The 16067-nt window shown below is 39.9% G+C and overlaps 1 protein-coding gene across 2 annotated transcripts in view; it reads right to left on the bottom strand.

Moving 5' to 3' along the window:
• The window catches only part of dnajb13 (DnaJ heat shock protein family (Hsp40) member B13), a 57318-nt gene extending 43165 nt beyond the window's left edge, over nt 1-14153 (bottom strand). For both annotated transcript variants that reach the window (XM_063052923.1, XM_063052922.1), the window contains exons 1-3: nt 14027-14153; nt 11411-11514; nt 5967-6128 (exon numbers count right to left, since the gene is read on the bottom strand). In XM_063052923.1, coding sequence (XP_062908993.1) covers nt 5967-6128; nt 11411-11514; nt 14027-14094 — 334 coding nt within the window. In that variant the 5' untranslated portion in view covers nt 14095-14153. The remainder of the gene's footprint in view (nt 1-5966; nt 6129-11410; nt 11515-14026) is intronic.
• Between the last annotated feature and the right edge of the window lie 1914 nt (nt 14154-16067).

Raw genomic sequence — 16067 nt, 5'->3', positions numbered from 1 at the left:
CTCCCTTGGAGGATCAGACACCCTGTGCCGATAGGCTGGTCCTAGACTTATTTCATAATTTACTGGCATAATTTACATATTACCATTTAACTATTTATGGTTCTATTACTATTTATTATTTATGGTGCAACTGTAACGAAAACCAATTTCCCCCTGGGATCAATAAAGTATGACTATGACTAATACATAATTCACTAATTCTGATGGTGACCATTTATGTTCTGCCACTATATTTGAAGTCTGTCAAAAAGAAATGTTATGAGAATTTAAGAACATATTAACCTTTAAATTGTGTATTTGTATCAGATTTGGTTGGCCTAAAACAACAATATGTAGAACATATTTATAGAGTTTTCTTACAACCCAGGAGGCCTATCGAATCTACGTACACTTTTACAGCATCCCTCTCAGTCCTATCACCCTATGTATTTTCTTATCGCTGTTCACATAGTCATCAGCTTTTCCCATTCTGCTGTTATCCACCTACACACAAAATAATCTAAAGTAGCCAATCTTTGAGGTTGAGAAGAAACCAGAGTGCTGAAGGAAGCCCACATGATTACAGAGAGAATGTACAAGTTCGACACAGATAGCACAGGTCAGGACCAAAGATGGGTCACTGAATCAGTGAAACGGTAGCACTACGGCTGGGCTTCTGTACCACCCCCCGATGATGACTTATCAGAGTCTATTTACCATTGTAAACTGCCACGTCAACATTTCCTGCAAATCATCTGTCACCTTGTAGTTACAGAAGGTGGCCACAAGGTAGCCCTATAAAGGCACTTCATAAGGTGCACCTTCAGATCCAACATCAATATTCCATAACCTGCAAATGCTCAACAACTGACTGTGAATAACATTACTGCCACACTGCTATTATACCATTAAAGTACTGCCTTTAAGTTAGAAATACTGGACTGGAATTGTTCCAATTCCAACCTCACTCCTTCCGTACGCTCTGCTCTCCACTCCCTCCGCACCAATCCTAACCTTACTATAAAACCCGCAGATAAGGGGGTTGCCGTTGTAGTCTGGTGTACTGGCCACTACCTTGCCGAGGCACAGCGACAACTCGCTGATACCTCCTCTTATTTACCCCTTGATCATGACCCCACTAAGGAGCACCAGGCCATTGTCTCCCACACCATCACCAACCTTATCAGCTGTGGGGATCTCCCATCCACTGCCACCAACCTCATAGACCCCACACCCCACACTTCCTGTTTCCACCTCCTACCCAAGATCCACAAACCTGCCTGTCCAGTTAGACCCATTGTTTCAGCTTGCTCCTGCCCCACCAAACTTATTTCTGCACACCTCGACACTGTTTTATCCCCCCTTGTTCAATCCCTTCCCACCTATGTTCATGACACTTCTCATGCTCTGAATTTTTTCAATGATTTTAAGTTCCCTGGCCCCACCGCTTTATTTTCATCATGGATGTCCAATCCCCATATACCTCCATCCCCCACCAGGAAGGTCTCAAAGCTCTCTGCTTCTTTTTGGATTCCGGACCTAACCAGTTCCCCTCTACCACCACTCTCCTCTGTCTAGCGGAATTAGTCCTTACCCTTAATAATTTCTCCTTTGGCTCCTCCCACTTCCTCCAAACTAAAGGTGTAGCCATGGGCACCCATATGGGCCCCAGCTATGCCTGCCTTTTTGTTGGCTTTGTGGAACAATCCATGTTCCAAGCCAATACTAGTATCTGTCCCCCACCTTTCCTTCACTACATCGATGACTGCATTGGTGCTGCTTCCTGCATGCATGCTGAGCTTGTTGACTTCATTAACTTTGCCTCCAACTTTCACCCTGCCCTCAAATTTACCTGGTCCATTTCCAACACCTCCCTCCCCTTTCTTGATCTTTCTGTCTCTATCTCTGGAGACAGCTTATCTACTGATGTCTACTATAAGCCTACTGACTCTCACAGCTACCTGGACTACTCCTCTTCCCACCTTATCTCTTGCAAAAATGCTATTCCCTTCTTGCAATTCCTCCGTCTCCGCCGCATCTGCTCTCAGGATGAGGCTTTTCATTCCAGGACAAAGGAGATGTCTTTCTTTTTTAAAGAAAGGGGCGTCCCTTCCTCCACCATCAACTCTGCCCTCAAACGCATCTCCCCCATTTCACGCACATCTACTCTCACCCCATCCTCCCACCACCCCACTAGGAATAGGGTTCCCCTTGCCCTCACCCACCACCCCACTAGCCTCGGGGTCCAACATATTATTCTCTGTAACTTCCGCCACCTCCAACGGGATTCCACCACTAAGCACATCTTTCCCTCACCCCCTCTTTCTGCTTTCCACAGGGATCGCTCCCTAGGCGACTCCTTTGTCCATTCGTGCCCCCCCCATCCCTTCCCACCGATCTTCCTCCCGGCACTTATCCTTGTAAGCGGAACAAGTGCTACACATGCCCTTACACTTCCTCCCTCACCACCATTCAGGGTCCCAAACAGTCCTTCCAGGTGAGGCGACACTTCACCTGTGAGTCAGATGGTGTGATATACTGCATCCGGTGCTCCCAATGCGGCCTTCTATATATCGGCGAGATCCAACGCAGACTGGGAGACCATTTCACTGAACATCTACGCTCTGTCCGCCAGAGAAAGCAGGATCTCCCAGTGGCCACACATTTTAATTCGATGTCCCATTCCCATTTTGATATGTCCATCCATGGCCTCCTCTATTGTCAAGATGAAGCCACACTCAGGTTGAAGGAACAACACCTTATATTCCGTCTGGGTAGCTTCCAACCTGATGGCATGAATATTGACTTCTCAAACATCCGTTAATGCCCCTCCTCCCCTTCTTAGCCCGTCCCTTATTTATTTATTTTTTTTTATTTTTTCCCCTTTCTTTCTTTCTCTCTTTTTCTCCCTCTGTCCCTCTCACTCTATCTTCCTGTGGTGCTCCCCTTCCCCTTTTTTCTCCCTAGGCCTCCCATCCCATGATCCTCTCCTCTCTCCAGCCTTGTATCCCTTTTGCCGATCAACTTTCCAGTTCTTAGCCCCAGCCCTCCCCCTCCCACTTTCTAATCTCTTACTATCTCTTTCTTCAGTTAGTCCTGACGAAGGGTCTCAGCCTGAAACGTCGACTGTACCTCTTCCTATAGATGCTGCCTGGCCTGCTGCGTTCCACCAGTATTTTGTGCGTGTTGCTGGTAGTATGAATGCCAGCTTTGGGTCAGTGGTTGTACTGATTTTTCTGAGTCAAAAAGTTATTAATTCATCCTATTCTTGAAACTTCAGTAAGGGCTACAGTATCAGCAGACCCTCTTTTGAATTTATTGTGAAGCTGAGACCCTACCTGCTTTTTTTTAGGTATGTATAAAAGGTCCCAGTACTCAACTATGTCTCAAGGTTTGGAAAAGTTGAGAGAGAAATTCTCAGGCCTGTGATACAAAGGGCCTTGCTGTGAAGAATCAAACCAGAAGGATTACTTTAGTTAAGCCAACACTGTTTTAGTTCAGGATTAGAATTCAATGATAAGAGGTATAGATCAAGTGGACAGCCAGAGATATTTTCCCAGCGCAGAAATGGCTAATACAAGGAGGCATAATTTTAAGGTGATTGGAGGAAAGTATAGTGGGGATGTCAGGGGTAAGTTTTTTTTTACATAGAGAGTGGTTCATGCATTGAAAACGCTGCCAGCATACTGGTAGAGGCAGGGGCATTTAAGGAACTCTTAGGTAGGCATATGGGTGATAGAAAAATGGAGGGCTATGTTGGGGGTCAGGGTTAGATTGATCTTGGCATAATTAAAAGGCTGGCACAACATCATGGACTGAAGGATCTGTAATGTGCTGAAATGTTCTATGTTCTAAGTTGGCTCATTGCTGATAGCAAGGTCTATTAAAGTTCTATACTAATAATGATATGGTATCAAAAGACAAGTAAGAAATAAAACAGCATTTTTGTCATATCTTGCATGACATTAAATGATCTGGTTTCAAAAAGAAGGTTGATAGTCAGTGAGCTAATATCAGGGAGTAATATTGTCCCTTTCGTTATTAATTAATATATTTATTTGAAGAAAGAGAGAGTAGCTCTCTATCTATGGCCTTCTGCACTGCTACAAAGTGGTTTACAGCAAGCTTAATTTAAGAACAGCACTTCATTTTCCATGGCAGTGTTCCAGATTCGATACTGAATTTTGCAATTTAATGAAGTTCAAATTTAATTGTCATTTAACAATACACATGAAAACAGTCAAACGAAACAGCATTCCTAGGTGCAAAACACAGTACCCATAGTCACACACTGCACATACAGCACATATAATTACAATAGTACTAAAACATGCAGTCACAAAAATAGTAAGTCCCTGAATGTCATGGCCTGTAGATTGATGGTACATGGGATGTTGTCCTGGAGCCACGTTTCTGCAAGAACAAGTACTCAGCAGTTCCTCATCACATGCTGGTACAGGCACAGATGAAAACAATGTAGTTGTCTTCCACCAAGCGAACACCAGAGAGCAGCACTGATGGGAGGTGCCAGCCTCCAGCCCAGCCATGCCACACCACCTCTGGCATTTCCTCCCCTGGGCAACTGCAATAGGTGAACCCATGGCATGAGGGTCTGGTCCGCACAACAACCTATGCCATCGGTCTCTCCAATGAGCGAGACTTGGCAGTATTCTACATTACCAATGTCCATCGGAGTCTTGGATCACCAGAAAAATGTCCAAGACAATCATTTGCACCATTTGTTGGACTGTGCACTACCTCTGCATACTGTTTCCTCCTTAGGTGGCTATATCAGGCAACATGGTACACACCGTCTAGTTCCACTGCTATCGAGCAACTCACTGAAGGGATATACCTGAAGTACTTGATGTACTTAATATCCAGCAGTGTCTTGCAATCATAAAAAAAATGGTAAAGGACGAACAATTACACTTTTGTTTGGACCCCGAGAGGCTGCTACAACCGAGTGCGCTACCATCTTACCAGAATTCAGGTAACTCCTTTCTGTCTGCATCTGAACTGGCATATTCCGCTGCAGGATATCAGTCTGTAATACTGGCAAGTTTCTGCACTCTCCACTAGCTTGATCTGACCTGCTTTGTGTTTCGAATTGCTCTGCATTTCACTGCATTTACACTCCTTTGCCTGTATTCTAACTTCCCTCTTTAACCTATCAACTAGATAAGAGCTTATCCCAAAAGCAACGTTAGCCTAATCTTGTCATTGTTACTTCCATTATCATATATATCTCTCTCCTCTGCTCTGCAACTTAAAACTAATGTGTTTTCCCATTTCTGACAAGTCTTCGACCTGAAGTGTTATCTCTGTTCATCCTTCCATCAATGCCTTCAGACCTGTTGAGTGCTTCCAGAATTTTCTGATTTTTAAAGCAACTATTTTTAATTATTCTATTCAAGACCCACGTTGTTTTATTTGCCCAGTAGTATTATTTATCTGATCTTTAAATTTACTTGAAGACTGAGCTTGGTTTTTCTCTCTAAAGAAGCCTGCTGTACATTTCTATAATTTCCTCTTTTTATTTCTGACTTTCATTATCCACTGTATTTTGCTTTCATAAACATATGGGTAAGATTGTTGCAGGAATGCTCAAATGGAAAAGGGAAATAGACTGATATAAGGTAACTTATTATCCAGCATATTAAAATAACAAATTAGAAGTCAAGGATGTAGTGATCAAGTTACACAGTACCCTGAAAACCACATATAATTCCAGTTGTTGAGTCACAACGGAGGCATTCAAGACTTGAGGCTGGTCTCTGTGGTCTATTGTCAACATCTGAGACATGAAGAATTTCTGGAGAAATATACTTTAGCATTTGTTTTCACAGATTGGCAGTCTTTGGCATTATTTTCCAGCCAGCATGTGTAAACAGGCAGGTTATTCATAACCCAACAGATAGAAACAACATTATGCTCTGATTTAATATCACTTTTCACATTGTTATTAAAATATTTAACAGAAATACCTGCAAATGGATTATCTCCACCAAAGAAATCTCTGAAGATTTTGTTGGCATTGCCGTGAAAGGTATATCCTGTTGTCCAAGCTCCTGTTTCACCAAATTCAGAAGGAATGCCTCCCTTCAAGCCCTCTTCACCAAATTTGTCATAAGTAGCTTTTTTCCTTACTGGAAAAAAATGATATGAAGAGATTTGTTATGTCAATAAAAACACTCAAAAACTTCTATAGATATACCATGGAGAGCATTCTGACAGGCTGCATCACTGTATGGTATGGGGAGGGGCTACTGCACAGGACCAAAAGAAGCTGCAGAGGGTTGTAAATTTAGTCGGTTCCATCTTGGGTACTAGCCTACAAAGTACCCAGGACATCTTCAGGGAGCAGTGTCTTAGAAAGGCAGCGTCCATTATTAAGGACCTCAGCACCCAGGGCATACCCTTTTCTCACTGTTACCATCAGGTAGGAGGTACAGAAGCCTGAAGGCACACACTCAGCGATTCAGGAACAGCTTCTTCCCCTCTGCCATCCGATTCCTAAATGGACGTTGAACCCTTGGACACTATCTCACTTTTTTAGTATATATTATTTCTTTTTGCATGATTTTTAATCTATTCAAGATATGTATACTGTAATTGATTTACTTATTTATTTATTATCTTTTTCTTCTTCTACAAAGTATATTAAGTATTGCATTGAACTGTGGCTGCTAAGTTAGCAAATTTCACGACACATGCCAGTGATAACAAACCTGATTCTGATATTTCTCAGTTTATTTGGATTTCTAAGTACCAAAAAAAAGCTTAAAATTCCAATGGAATTATTTATAAGATTCCATTTTAGCTTAACCACGGTGGTGAGTTACCCATGTAGACAGAATTTGATCCATATCCTGGTGTTTCCACAAATGAACCATATTAATGTATTTTCACTTAATAGATATCTGTAATTATCAAGATTATTGTTCAAAGGCAGAGCTTAGACATCAACTAAAAGTTATGGTTTAGAAGATGGTATTTAAGTTAGACTGCAATAGGGCTAAAAATTCTGTAACAATTAAGCTTTCAAAGATAAAAACACATTAATTTTATGCAAACACGAGGAACTCTGTAGATGCTGGAATTTCAAGCAACACACATAAAAAATGCTGGTGAACACAGCAGGCCAGGCAGCATCTATAGGAAGAGGTACAGTCGACGTTTTGGGCCAAGACCCTTCGTTAGGACTAACTGAAAGAAGAGATAGTAAGAGATTTGAAAGTGGGAGGGGGAGGGGGAGATCCAAAATGATAGGAGAAGACAGGAGGGGGAGGGATGGAGCCAAGAGCTGGACAGTTGATTGGCAAAAGGGATATGAGAGGATCATGGGACGGGAGGCCTAGGGAGAAAGAAAGGGGGAGGGGCGAAGCCCAGAGGATGGGCAAGGAGTATAGTGAGAGGGACTGAGGGAGAAAAAGGAGAGAGAGAGAAAAAAATAAGAATAAATAAATAACGGATGGGGTACGAAGAGGAGGTGGGGCACTAACGGAAGTTAGAGAAGGCAATGTTCATGCCAATTAATTTTATTTTAGGAGATTCTTATGACATTGCAGCAATTATTGGGGTTAAGGGCTGGTCACAAAACCGTGCAACTCGACTATGAAAACTTTTCCAGCAAATTCCAGATTTGTAATGAAGAAATTGCTGCTATTATCAAGATTGTGTTCTTATGACCTGAGTCATTAATTTTTTCTTTTTCCACAAACGTTGCCTGACTTTCTGAGTTTTTCCAGCATTTTCTGTACTTATTTCAGATTGCACATCTGCAATTTTTCTGATTTTCATTTAAATTTAGGATGCTGGGTCTTTGTCAGCCTAAGATGGGCATGCGTGTAGCCTTTGCCAATATTAACAGCACCTACAGGAGATATTATCACCTGTAGCATCTATCACCAAGGGATATTCAGGATATGCTCTCTTCTCACTACTACCACCAGGCAATGGGTACAGATCCTAAAGTCCCATACCACCATGTTCAGGAAGAGCTACTTTCATACAAGTTATGAACAGACCAATAAATCCCTAATCACATCTCAGCTACAGAACATTACAAACAACAGGAATTCTGCAGATGCTGGAAATTCAAGCAACACACATCAAAGTTGCTGGTGAGATGCTGCCTGGCCTGCTGCATTCACCAGCAACTTTGATGTGCGCTGACAGAAGATTACAAACTACCTTTTGCACTACCATTGACTTGTCTCTGTGTCATTAAGACTAATGACTCATTTTGCAGGCTTATTTCTCTTCACTGCTTGTTATAATTTATATTCTGTGTGTTGTCTGCATATACAGTCTTGTGATATTATTCATTGTATCTGTATGTCACCAAATTACATACATGACAATAAATAATTGATTTGTCTTGACCAACTAGGGCCATTAACTTGCAGCAACAAAGCAGACAAGTCAAAAATTCTAAAACAAGAGAAGATCTGCAGCTGCTGGAAATCCTGATGAAGGGTTTCGGCCCGATATGTCGACTGTTTACTCTTTTCCACAGATGCTGCCTGGCCTTCTGAGTTTGTTGCTAAGTCAGAAATTCTTATCAGGGCCCGAGCAGCACAGACATTTTAAAGATGAAAACATAATTCTTGGTTACTTGAGGCTCCTCTATTAACTTCATGCACCCAATTTTATGAACGATCTCACTATTACTGGATTGAACCAATTTTTCTGAACAAGTCAGGGGAGACAAATCTGTAATACCTTCATTTCATTAAAAATAAATAGCTTCCCCAAAGCTATTAGACATTTGAAACTAGATTTCTTTTTACAATTTGCAGAGCAAACAGCTCTTTCAATGAGTATTCTTTTGTTTATTCTTGGAATGTATCTATTGTTGATAATATGAGCTTTATTGCCCATTCTTAGATTACTAGTGGTGGACCATTTTCAATAGATGCTTTCCTTGTTTATTTTTGGCAATGGGCTTGAAAAAACTGAGGTTTTTTCAAAAAATAGTTAAGAAAGTGTTACATATAGCATGGGACTGTAGTCTCATGCTGCCCAGACTTGGTAAAAACGAGAAGTTTATTTTTATAAAAGAATAGTAATCCTTTGCTGCCTTTTTATAAAATTCCACCACCCTCACAGCTATTTCCATTGATACAAACTTACATTTTCACTGGCTGTTAAATATGACTCCTGATTGTCAAAAGTGCGTGGAGGGATCTGAACACATTTCAGACATTTGCATTACCAAGTTAGTAACACAACCATTTAATTACTTTTTGTAATAATGTCTACAATATTAAACATTAATGTCCATGACACCCAAATCTAACCCCACAACATCACTAATCTCTGCCTCAGTTTATGAACTCTGCATGGTGCCTTTATAGACACACCAATGGAATGTTCTATCACCCGTGGGTCCTAATTTGTTGAATTTTCTGCAAGTTTCACCTTGAAATCTATATTGATCTGGTGTATGTGAGCCCCTGCCACAATGGTAATACAATTTGTTCAGCCAGGCAGGTTTTTGCTTAGATGTTGCAATTTTGTTCACACTCACTTTCATTCCTGACCGCAATTCAATTGCATCTCCAGCTGCTGTTTCATTTCAACTGTTCTTTTAAATGTGTGTAGTACTTCAGTTAAAAGCCGTTTCTGAATGCTCTCTTGTAAGATTCCACAAACTAAACAATCTCTCAGTACATCATTAAGCCCATTACTGAACTGACAATGCTCAGAAAATCTCTTCAATTCAGCCACATAAATGGACTATCCTTCCATTTGATTCTGCTTATGAAACCTAAAGTGCTCTGCAATCAATAATGGTTTCGTTTCTAAATGTTCCTGCATTACATTCAGCAAAGCTCACTTCGGCTGGTTTGGTTGCAGCAGTCAAACATCTAAGCAAACTGTATGCTTCTCCACCTATTGCACTCAGCAAAACCTGCACTCGTTTCTCATTGGTTATTTTATTTCCTTCAAAATGCTGCTCAATTTGTTCAGTATACATCAACTAGTTATCTGTTTTGCAATTAAATGCATCTATCTTTCCAATGTAGGCAGCCATTTCTGTTTCTTTTTTTAATTTATTATTATCAGTGTTTTATGAACCTGTGAATTTCATCTGTTTTATGCCTTTTTTAAAAAAAACTTTAAAGTCTTTCATCCCTTACAAGAAAAAAAGTGCTGTGCTTTTTAAAATAAAAATCAAATGTCTTTTTCTCCCCTTTGAAGAAAAACATGCAACGCTTCATCTCGGGTTCATTTTAAAACTTCTTTGTCAATCCTGTTATGTTTTGTAATTCCAAAACATAAAACTAATTGAAAGAAGAACACAGGAACCAGGGATAACTCATGTATTTTAGTTTGCCTTTAGTGCGGGGCATACTTATGACATGTGGTGTAATGATATATTCCACTCACATACTTTGACATATAATCTGTAATAAATTATGTAACCAAACAAAGAATGCTTAATCAAACAATATATTTACAATATTACTGAAATACTAAATATACTACAGATATTCTTTTTCTGAGCATGAATATTCCATGATTGTATTTTTCCACTGTTACTTTACTCATCGCTTTAAATGTTATATACCGTGTTAGCACAGGAAAATGGGAAATGAAACAACATGTGGGACTGTGTACCTCTTTCTGTTTCTATTTCTTATCTTTTTATGGGCTCCAGTTCACTCCTTGACAAGGAATAATTGTGCAGGCAACAAGGACTCCCACATTTTGCATAAGTGATCAAAAAAGAACTGAAAATAACTGCAGACAAGCAGTCTACTAGATTGTGAACAAAGAAAATTGGGCATTTGACCTTGCTGTTTCATGAAATGTCAGAGACAAGCATTTTCAGTCAATCAAAGTAGAGTGGAGTTCTTCTACTGGGCTTTAGTTTCTTCTGATAACCACATGTTAACCATAGAGTAATTCAAGTTGCAGAAGACAGAATCTTCATTTCTTTTAAAAAAATAAACATAAACTGCACAGCTATGACAATGATTATGTATGAATAGGAACATAGAATACATCTTTCTATAAAATATTCAAAACATCACTCCTTTAAATATTGTTCAAAAAATGCATGAATACTGAAATGCTCCTCCATTATGAAGTACATTTTCATAATGAAAAACTGCATGGAAAATTTTTCCATGCTGAATTAAAAAGATGCTTTAATCATTTAACTGCCTTTTATTACATGCAAAACATTTGGGTGAAGATTTTATTAACCAGAATAATGGAGTTTAGTACTGGTTTAAATTGTATTCTAAAACTACAAAAGTATTGACTTCAATTAATCTGCATTTCAATATAAAATCAATGATCACTATTTTTATGAATAGTCTGGTTAGATATATGACAAACATAGTATTAATATAGTTAAGCTAATCATGAGGTTTGCAAATGGAAGCTGTGAAACTATAAAAGTCTCTATACTCACAATCACTCAGAACATCATAGGCTTCTGCAATCTGTAAGAACTTTTCATCTGCACAGGGATCTGTAGTTTTGTCTGGATGATACTTTAGGGCTAATTTTCTGTACCTAAAATGACAGATATACATCCTCAACAAAATATGGTAAAAGTCTCACTTTCCATCCATTTTCTGTTGAAGCCTAAGCATACAAATATAAACCTCTTCATAGCTTAGTGAAATACTGTGTGCTCAAGCCAACCAAAATTTACATAAAATTATTTCCAAAATATAGAGCCCATAGCACTGCTTCTTGGTGACAAAATATGTTAATTCCCTTTTTGTTTACAGAAGGCTGAATTTTCAAATATGTTAGTATCACACGTCATCATTCTATTTTGTTTTCTTTGGAAAGCAAAATCTTAATTTTTAATGTAGCAAGAAGTATTATGGAAGCACAGTATTACACTAGCTTCATATGACTGAACCTGGAAATGTGGACATTTTCTTTGGGAAAAATATACTAAAGCATATTGAATGTGGACTTCAAGATTCAAGATTGTTTATTGCTGCTCTTCAGTACACAAATGTAAAGAACAAAATTGTTGTTACTCCAGATAAATGCAGCATAAAATACACAATAAGCATAAAAAACAATAAAAATACAAAAAACAAGAAATATGAATATAAAAGCAGTCCTATAAAACAGTTATATTCATAGATTGACTCTATGTACATAAAGTGGCGCTAAGTGATGAGTATGTGTTGATGGTGGGGGTGGTCTCTCTATTGCCCATTACGTCGCTGGCATTTAGGTCACCAGTGAAGATCCTCCATCTCTGGCAGTGTTCAGGGCTTCCTTCATCATGTTGATAGCTCAGTTTTCACTGTCAGTCATGCAAGTTCCGGGTAGAGACTCGGGAATAGCGTCGGTCGCACTCAGATGTGGAAGGATTCTTCATTGCTGGTTTCCGTGACAGTTTTGTAGCCTACGCAAGTGACTTATCCGCGTTGTGAGCATTTATACTTGTGCATTGGTGTGTCTGCATCGCTCTGTAATTCGCGCATTCACGCATGCACACACACCTGCCCGTGCAAGGCTTCATGGTCATGGTAGTCTTTCTTGGGGTAAACAAGTTTAAAGCGAGCGTCTTTTTTCATAAAAGCGAAATGTGTCCTCCATAATTTCGGAGGTCTGTAAAGCTTTATGGAAAGCATTGCAGCCAGAGTTCCTTCCCTGCCCTTCAGTCTCCCAGTGGGAAGCTACTGCAGCGTAGGAGGAAATGCGATGCTACCAAGCAGACCAATCACAGCTGTTGCGTTCTGCGTTGCCGCGATGCGTAGTTACATTTTGGGAGAGGTGCGCATCAGGCTCTAGAGTAGGGATCCATGTCAGCTCTGCGCAGGGTTTGCGGCGACGCAGTACTTACGGCGTCGCGTTGACGCAGAAGTATAAATTAGGCTTAAGACCGTAAAGATTGGAGAATGGTGCATTCTCGGGTGAGTCTACCCACAAACACGTAAAACAGGAAAGCAATTCATATTGCCTTGCACAATTCAATGGATAAAAAATGAATAGAATGAATCACAAAAGAAATCAGTAATGTCCACCATCGCTCAATATATTCAATGAGTATAGACAAAGGAGCTGTACAGCACATCTCAATAAAGATAAATATTGAGCCAGCTTCCAGTTGCTTCATCTGAACTGTGGAGAACACATTGTCAAAGCCTTACAAGATCAATGAAAATAATGGAATGGGCCTCCCATGGGCCTTACAGTGTTTCATAGACTTGGTTAACACCAATACATGCACTATGGATTCCTTAAGAAGGCAAAATACTGTCTGCACCTTGCTGAGCGTTTTCCTGGGTTTCTAGAGCAACCGTACCCACATATACCATGGCAACCATCAACACACATGACCCTTCAGTTCACATAACACTACTTTTGGAGTGATGAGCGGCAATTCTGAGACTAATGTGCCAGTAGCAGAGAAAATATTGATTTTCTTCAACATCATTTACATATAGATGACACTCCAGAAACATTGTGAAATGTTGGTGGCTGCCATGGACATTTGTCAAATGTACTATTTGGTCAAAACTTGCACCGCAATATTAGCTTGAATTTAATTAGTCATCAAAGAAACTTGTGCATATTACAAAATGTGTGCACTTAAATGGGATATTGAGGGCAAGCAGATATTGGTGGAGGAGCTCCTGAATAATTTTTCAACACCCACACCATAGGTCCTCAGTTATTGTCTGGATATGCAAAGGTACCTTCATGCAAGATAAGATAAAAAAAAAGGAGCAGGGCAAAAGAAATACTAAATAAATGCATATTTTTAAGAACCTGTGTTATGCTAATTTTTGTGGTTGTTACTCTTTAAAATTCATCTTTCACACCCCTTCAGAATATCCCACCGCTCTCCACAGCCAAAGAAGTACTTCAGAATTGCTGTCAGTTTTTTATATAATATGTACAACATTTTAAAGTCCAATGGTCGATAATATTATAATCAGCAAGCAGCTTTTGGAGGGAAAGAACCGGCCATACACTTTCGTTCCATCTTGAAACATCTCAGGAGCTTCTACACAGTTGTTGAACAAACCCATACGTTTTATTTTAAACTCACGCTTTTTTAATATCCGCGTCTGTTGCATTTCTAATAATGCCCAGGATGCTGTAGTAATCCTGACCCATCTTCGCTCTTTAGCAGTTTTTACACTTGAATGATGTTGGCTTTCTCACTTCTGTTTGCTTCCCGGCGGACCTCCGTTGCTGCGGCAACGGGTTGACCTGAAAGATGACTACGTGAGATCGGAACCATGGTAACCGATACAAGACCTTCTGGGAATTGTAGTGCTCTACAAGGCCATTCTTATTAATCTTTTTCTCTGTCAGTTTTATCTGTTCTTAATATTTTATGAAATATTTTATAAAATTTGTTAGCAAACAATTAAGTTAATGTTTCATTATTTTGGTTACGTTTAAAAATGCCTCCTTCAGGTACTTGACTTCTTCAAATACTCAGCATTCTACGAATTCCGCATTCTAACATCTAAAACAAAGGTCTTTTTAAAAATTTTGATCCAGCTTTGATATTGATTCTGAAAGTTAATTTGGTCTTCTTCAGTTTGTGTGTTAAAATGTGCGGATCCTATGCAATAATCAAATGGTTCAGTGACTAAAAGCAATATGAATACAATAAAATGGTGGGGTGGGGGAGTGGTAGAAATACTGAGCCGGTCCATCAGCTTCCATGGAAAGAGAAAATAAAGAGTTAACTATTTCAGATCAGAGGCTCCTTAAAAAAACACAGAATACTTAGTTGTTCCATTGCAATTTTTAAAAATTTTCATCCTGCCATTTAGGTAGGGTCTTAACTATCGTGTAGCCTACAAGATTGAGCAACAAACACAAATTGCCGGGGGACCTCAGCAGGTCAGGCAGCATCTGTGGAGTGAAATGACTAGTCAACATTTCAAACTGAGATTCTTCATCAAACCTGGAAAGGAAGGGAGCAGAACCCAGTATAAAAAGGAAGGGGGAGGGGGAGGAGCTCAGTCTGGCTGGAAATAGGTGAAAGGGGGAATATAGGTGGGCGGGGGGGGGTGAGTGAAAGGTAATGACGTGAGAAGCTAGGAGGCGATAGGTGCAAGAAACAAATGGCTGAAGAAGGAATCTGATGAGGAGGACATACGGAATAAAGGAAAGGTGGTAGGGAATTAGAGAGCTAATGTGCAGGGCATGAGGGTGAGGGAGAGAATGAGAAGTGGTGAGGGGGCCACGGGAATGGAGGAAAAAAGTCGTGGGTGGAGAGGAAAGCAGATGGGTGTGGTTTTTAGAAGTTAGAGAAATTGATGATGGAGGCTACCAAGATGGAATATGAGGCATTTCTCCTCCAACTTGTGTCTGGCTTCATTGTGGCTGTTGACAGACATGTTGGTGTGGGAATGGGAAGTGGAATTATGGAATTGAAAAGGGTGCCCATCAAGACATCCTGGCCTATGCAGCAGATGGAGTAAAGATACTTTCTCCCACCCTCATGAACTCTCATCACCTCCCTCCCATCACTGTCCTCCCAGTCTTGACTATTCAGAAAAAAAAAAAGAAAATGCACCCAGAGATACAGTACATGGAAGTCTTGCAAACTTGGCAGAGGAATCACACCGCCACTGGTCTATCACCTTCCTATCCTGTCAGACTCCAACCCTTCAGTGGCTAATTCTGCAGATCCTGCAGTGACCACATTAGAATCCTCAGAGGTAGAAGAGCAATTTCCACCTCAAATTAAACACCACATTCAAGAAAAAAACAGCCCTTTTTATTCAATTAATATCATATAGTGCAGCTGGCAGATTTAAGGAGAATAATCTTCACTGTGAACAATTGAATAACTAATTTTGGTGTTTGTATAAAGCTCTTCATGATTACCTTTCTAATTTGGTTTAGTATGAAAACAAATTGAATTGTTAGGGCCCAATATTTTATCACCCTCTGGTGCCTCATTCAGTAACAATTGTGTGGATATATCTTTGACTGACAGGGAGGAAGGATGACACCATAACAGGACCAATTGATTATGGGATAATGTTCCCGATTTATCATTAACAACCTTGTTTTCCTGCCGGTTTTGCAAAGAGCAAAAGTAAAACATTTTCTAGTCTTCCTAC

The sequence above is a fragment of the Mobula hypostoma genome, chromosome 7, assembly GCF_963921235.1.
Source record: "Mobula hypostoma chromosome 7, sMobHyp1.1, whole genome shotgun sequence".
In the NCBI taxonomy this organism is placed as follows: domain Eukaryota; kingdom Metazoa; phylum Chordata; class Chondrichthyes; order Myliobatiformes; family Myliobatidae; genus Mobula; species Mobula hypostoma.
This window is presented reverse-complemented; position numbering and strand designations above follow the sequence as displayed.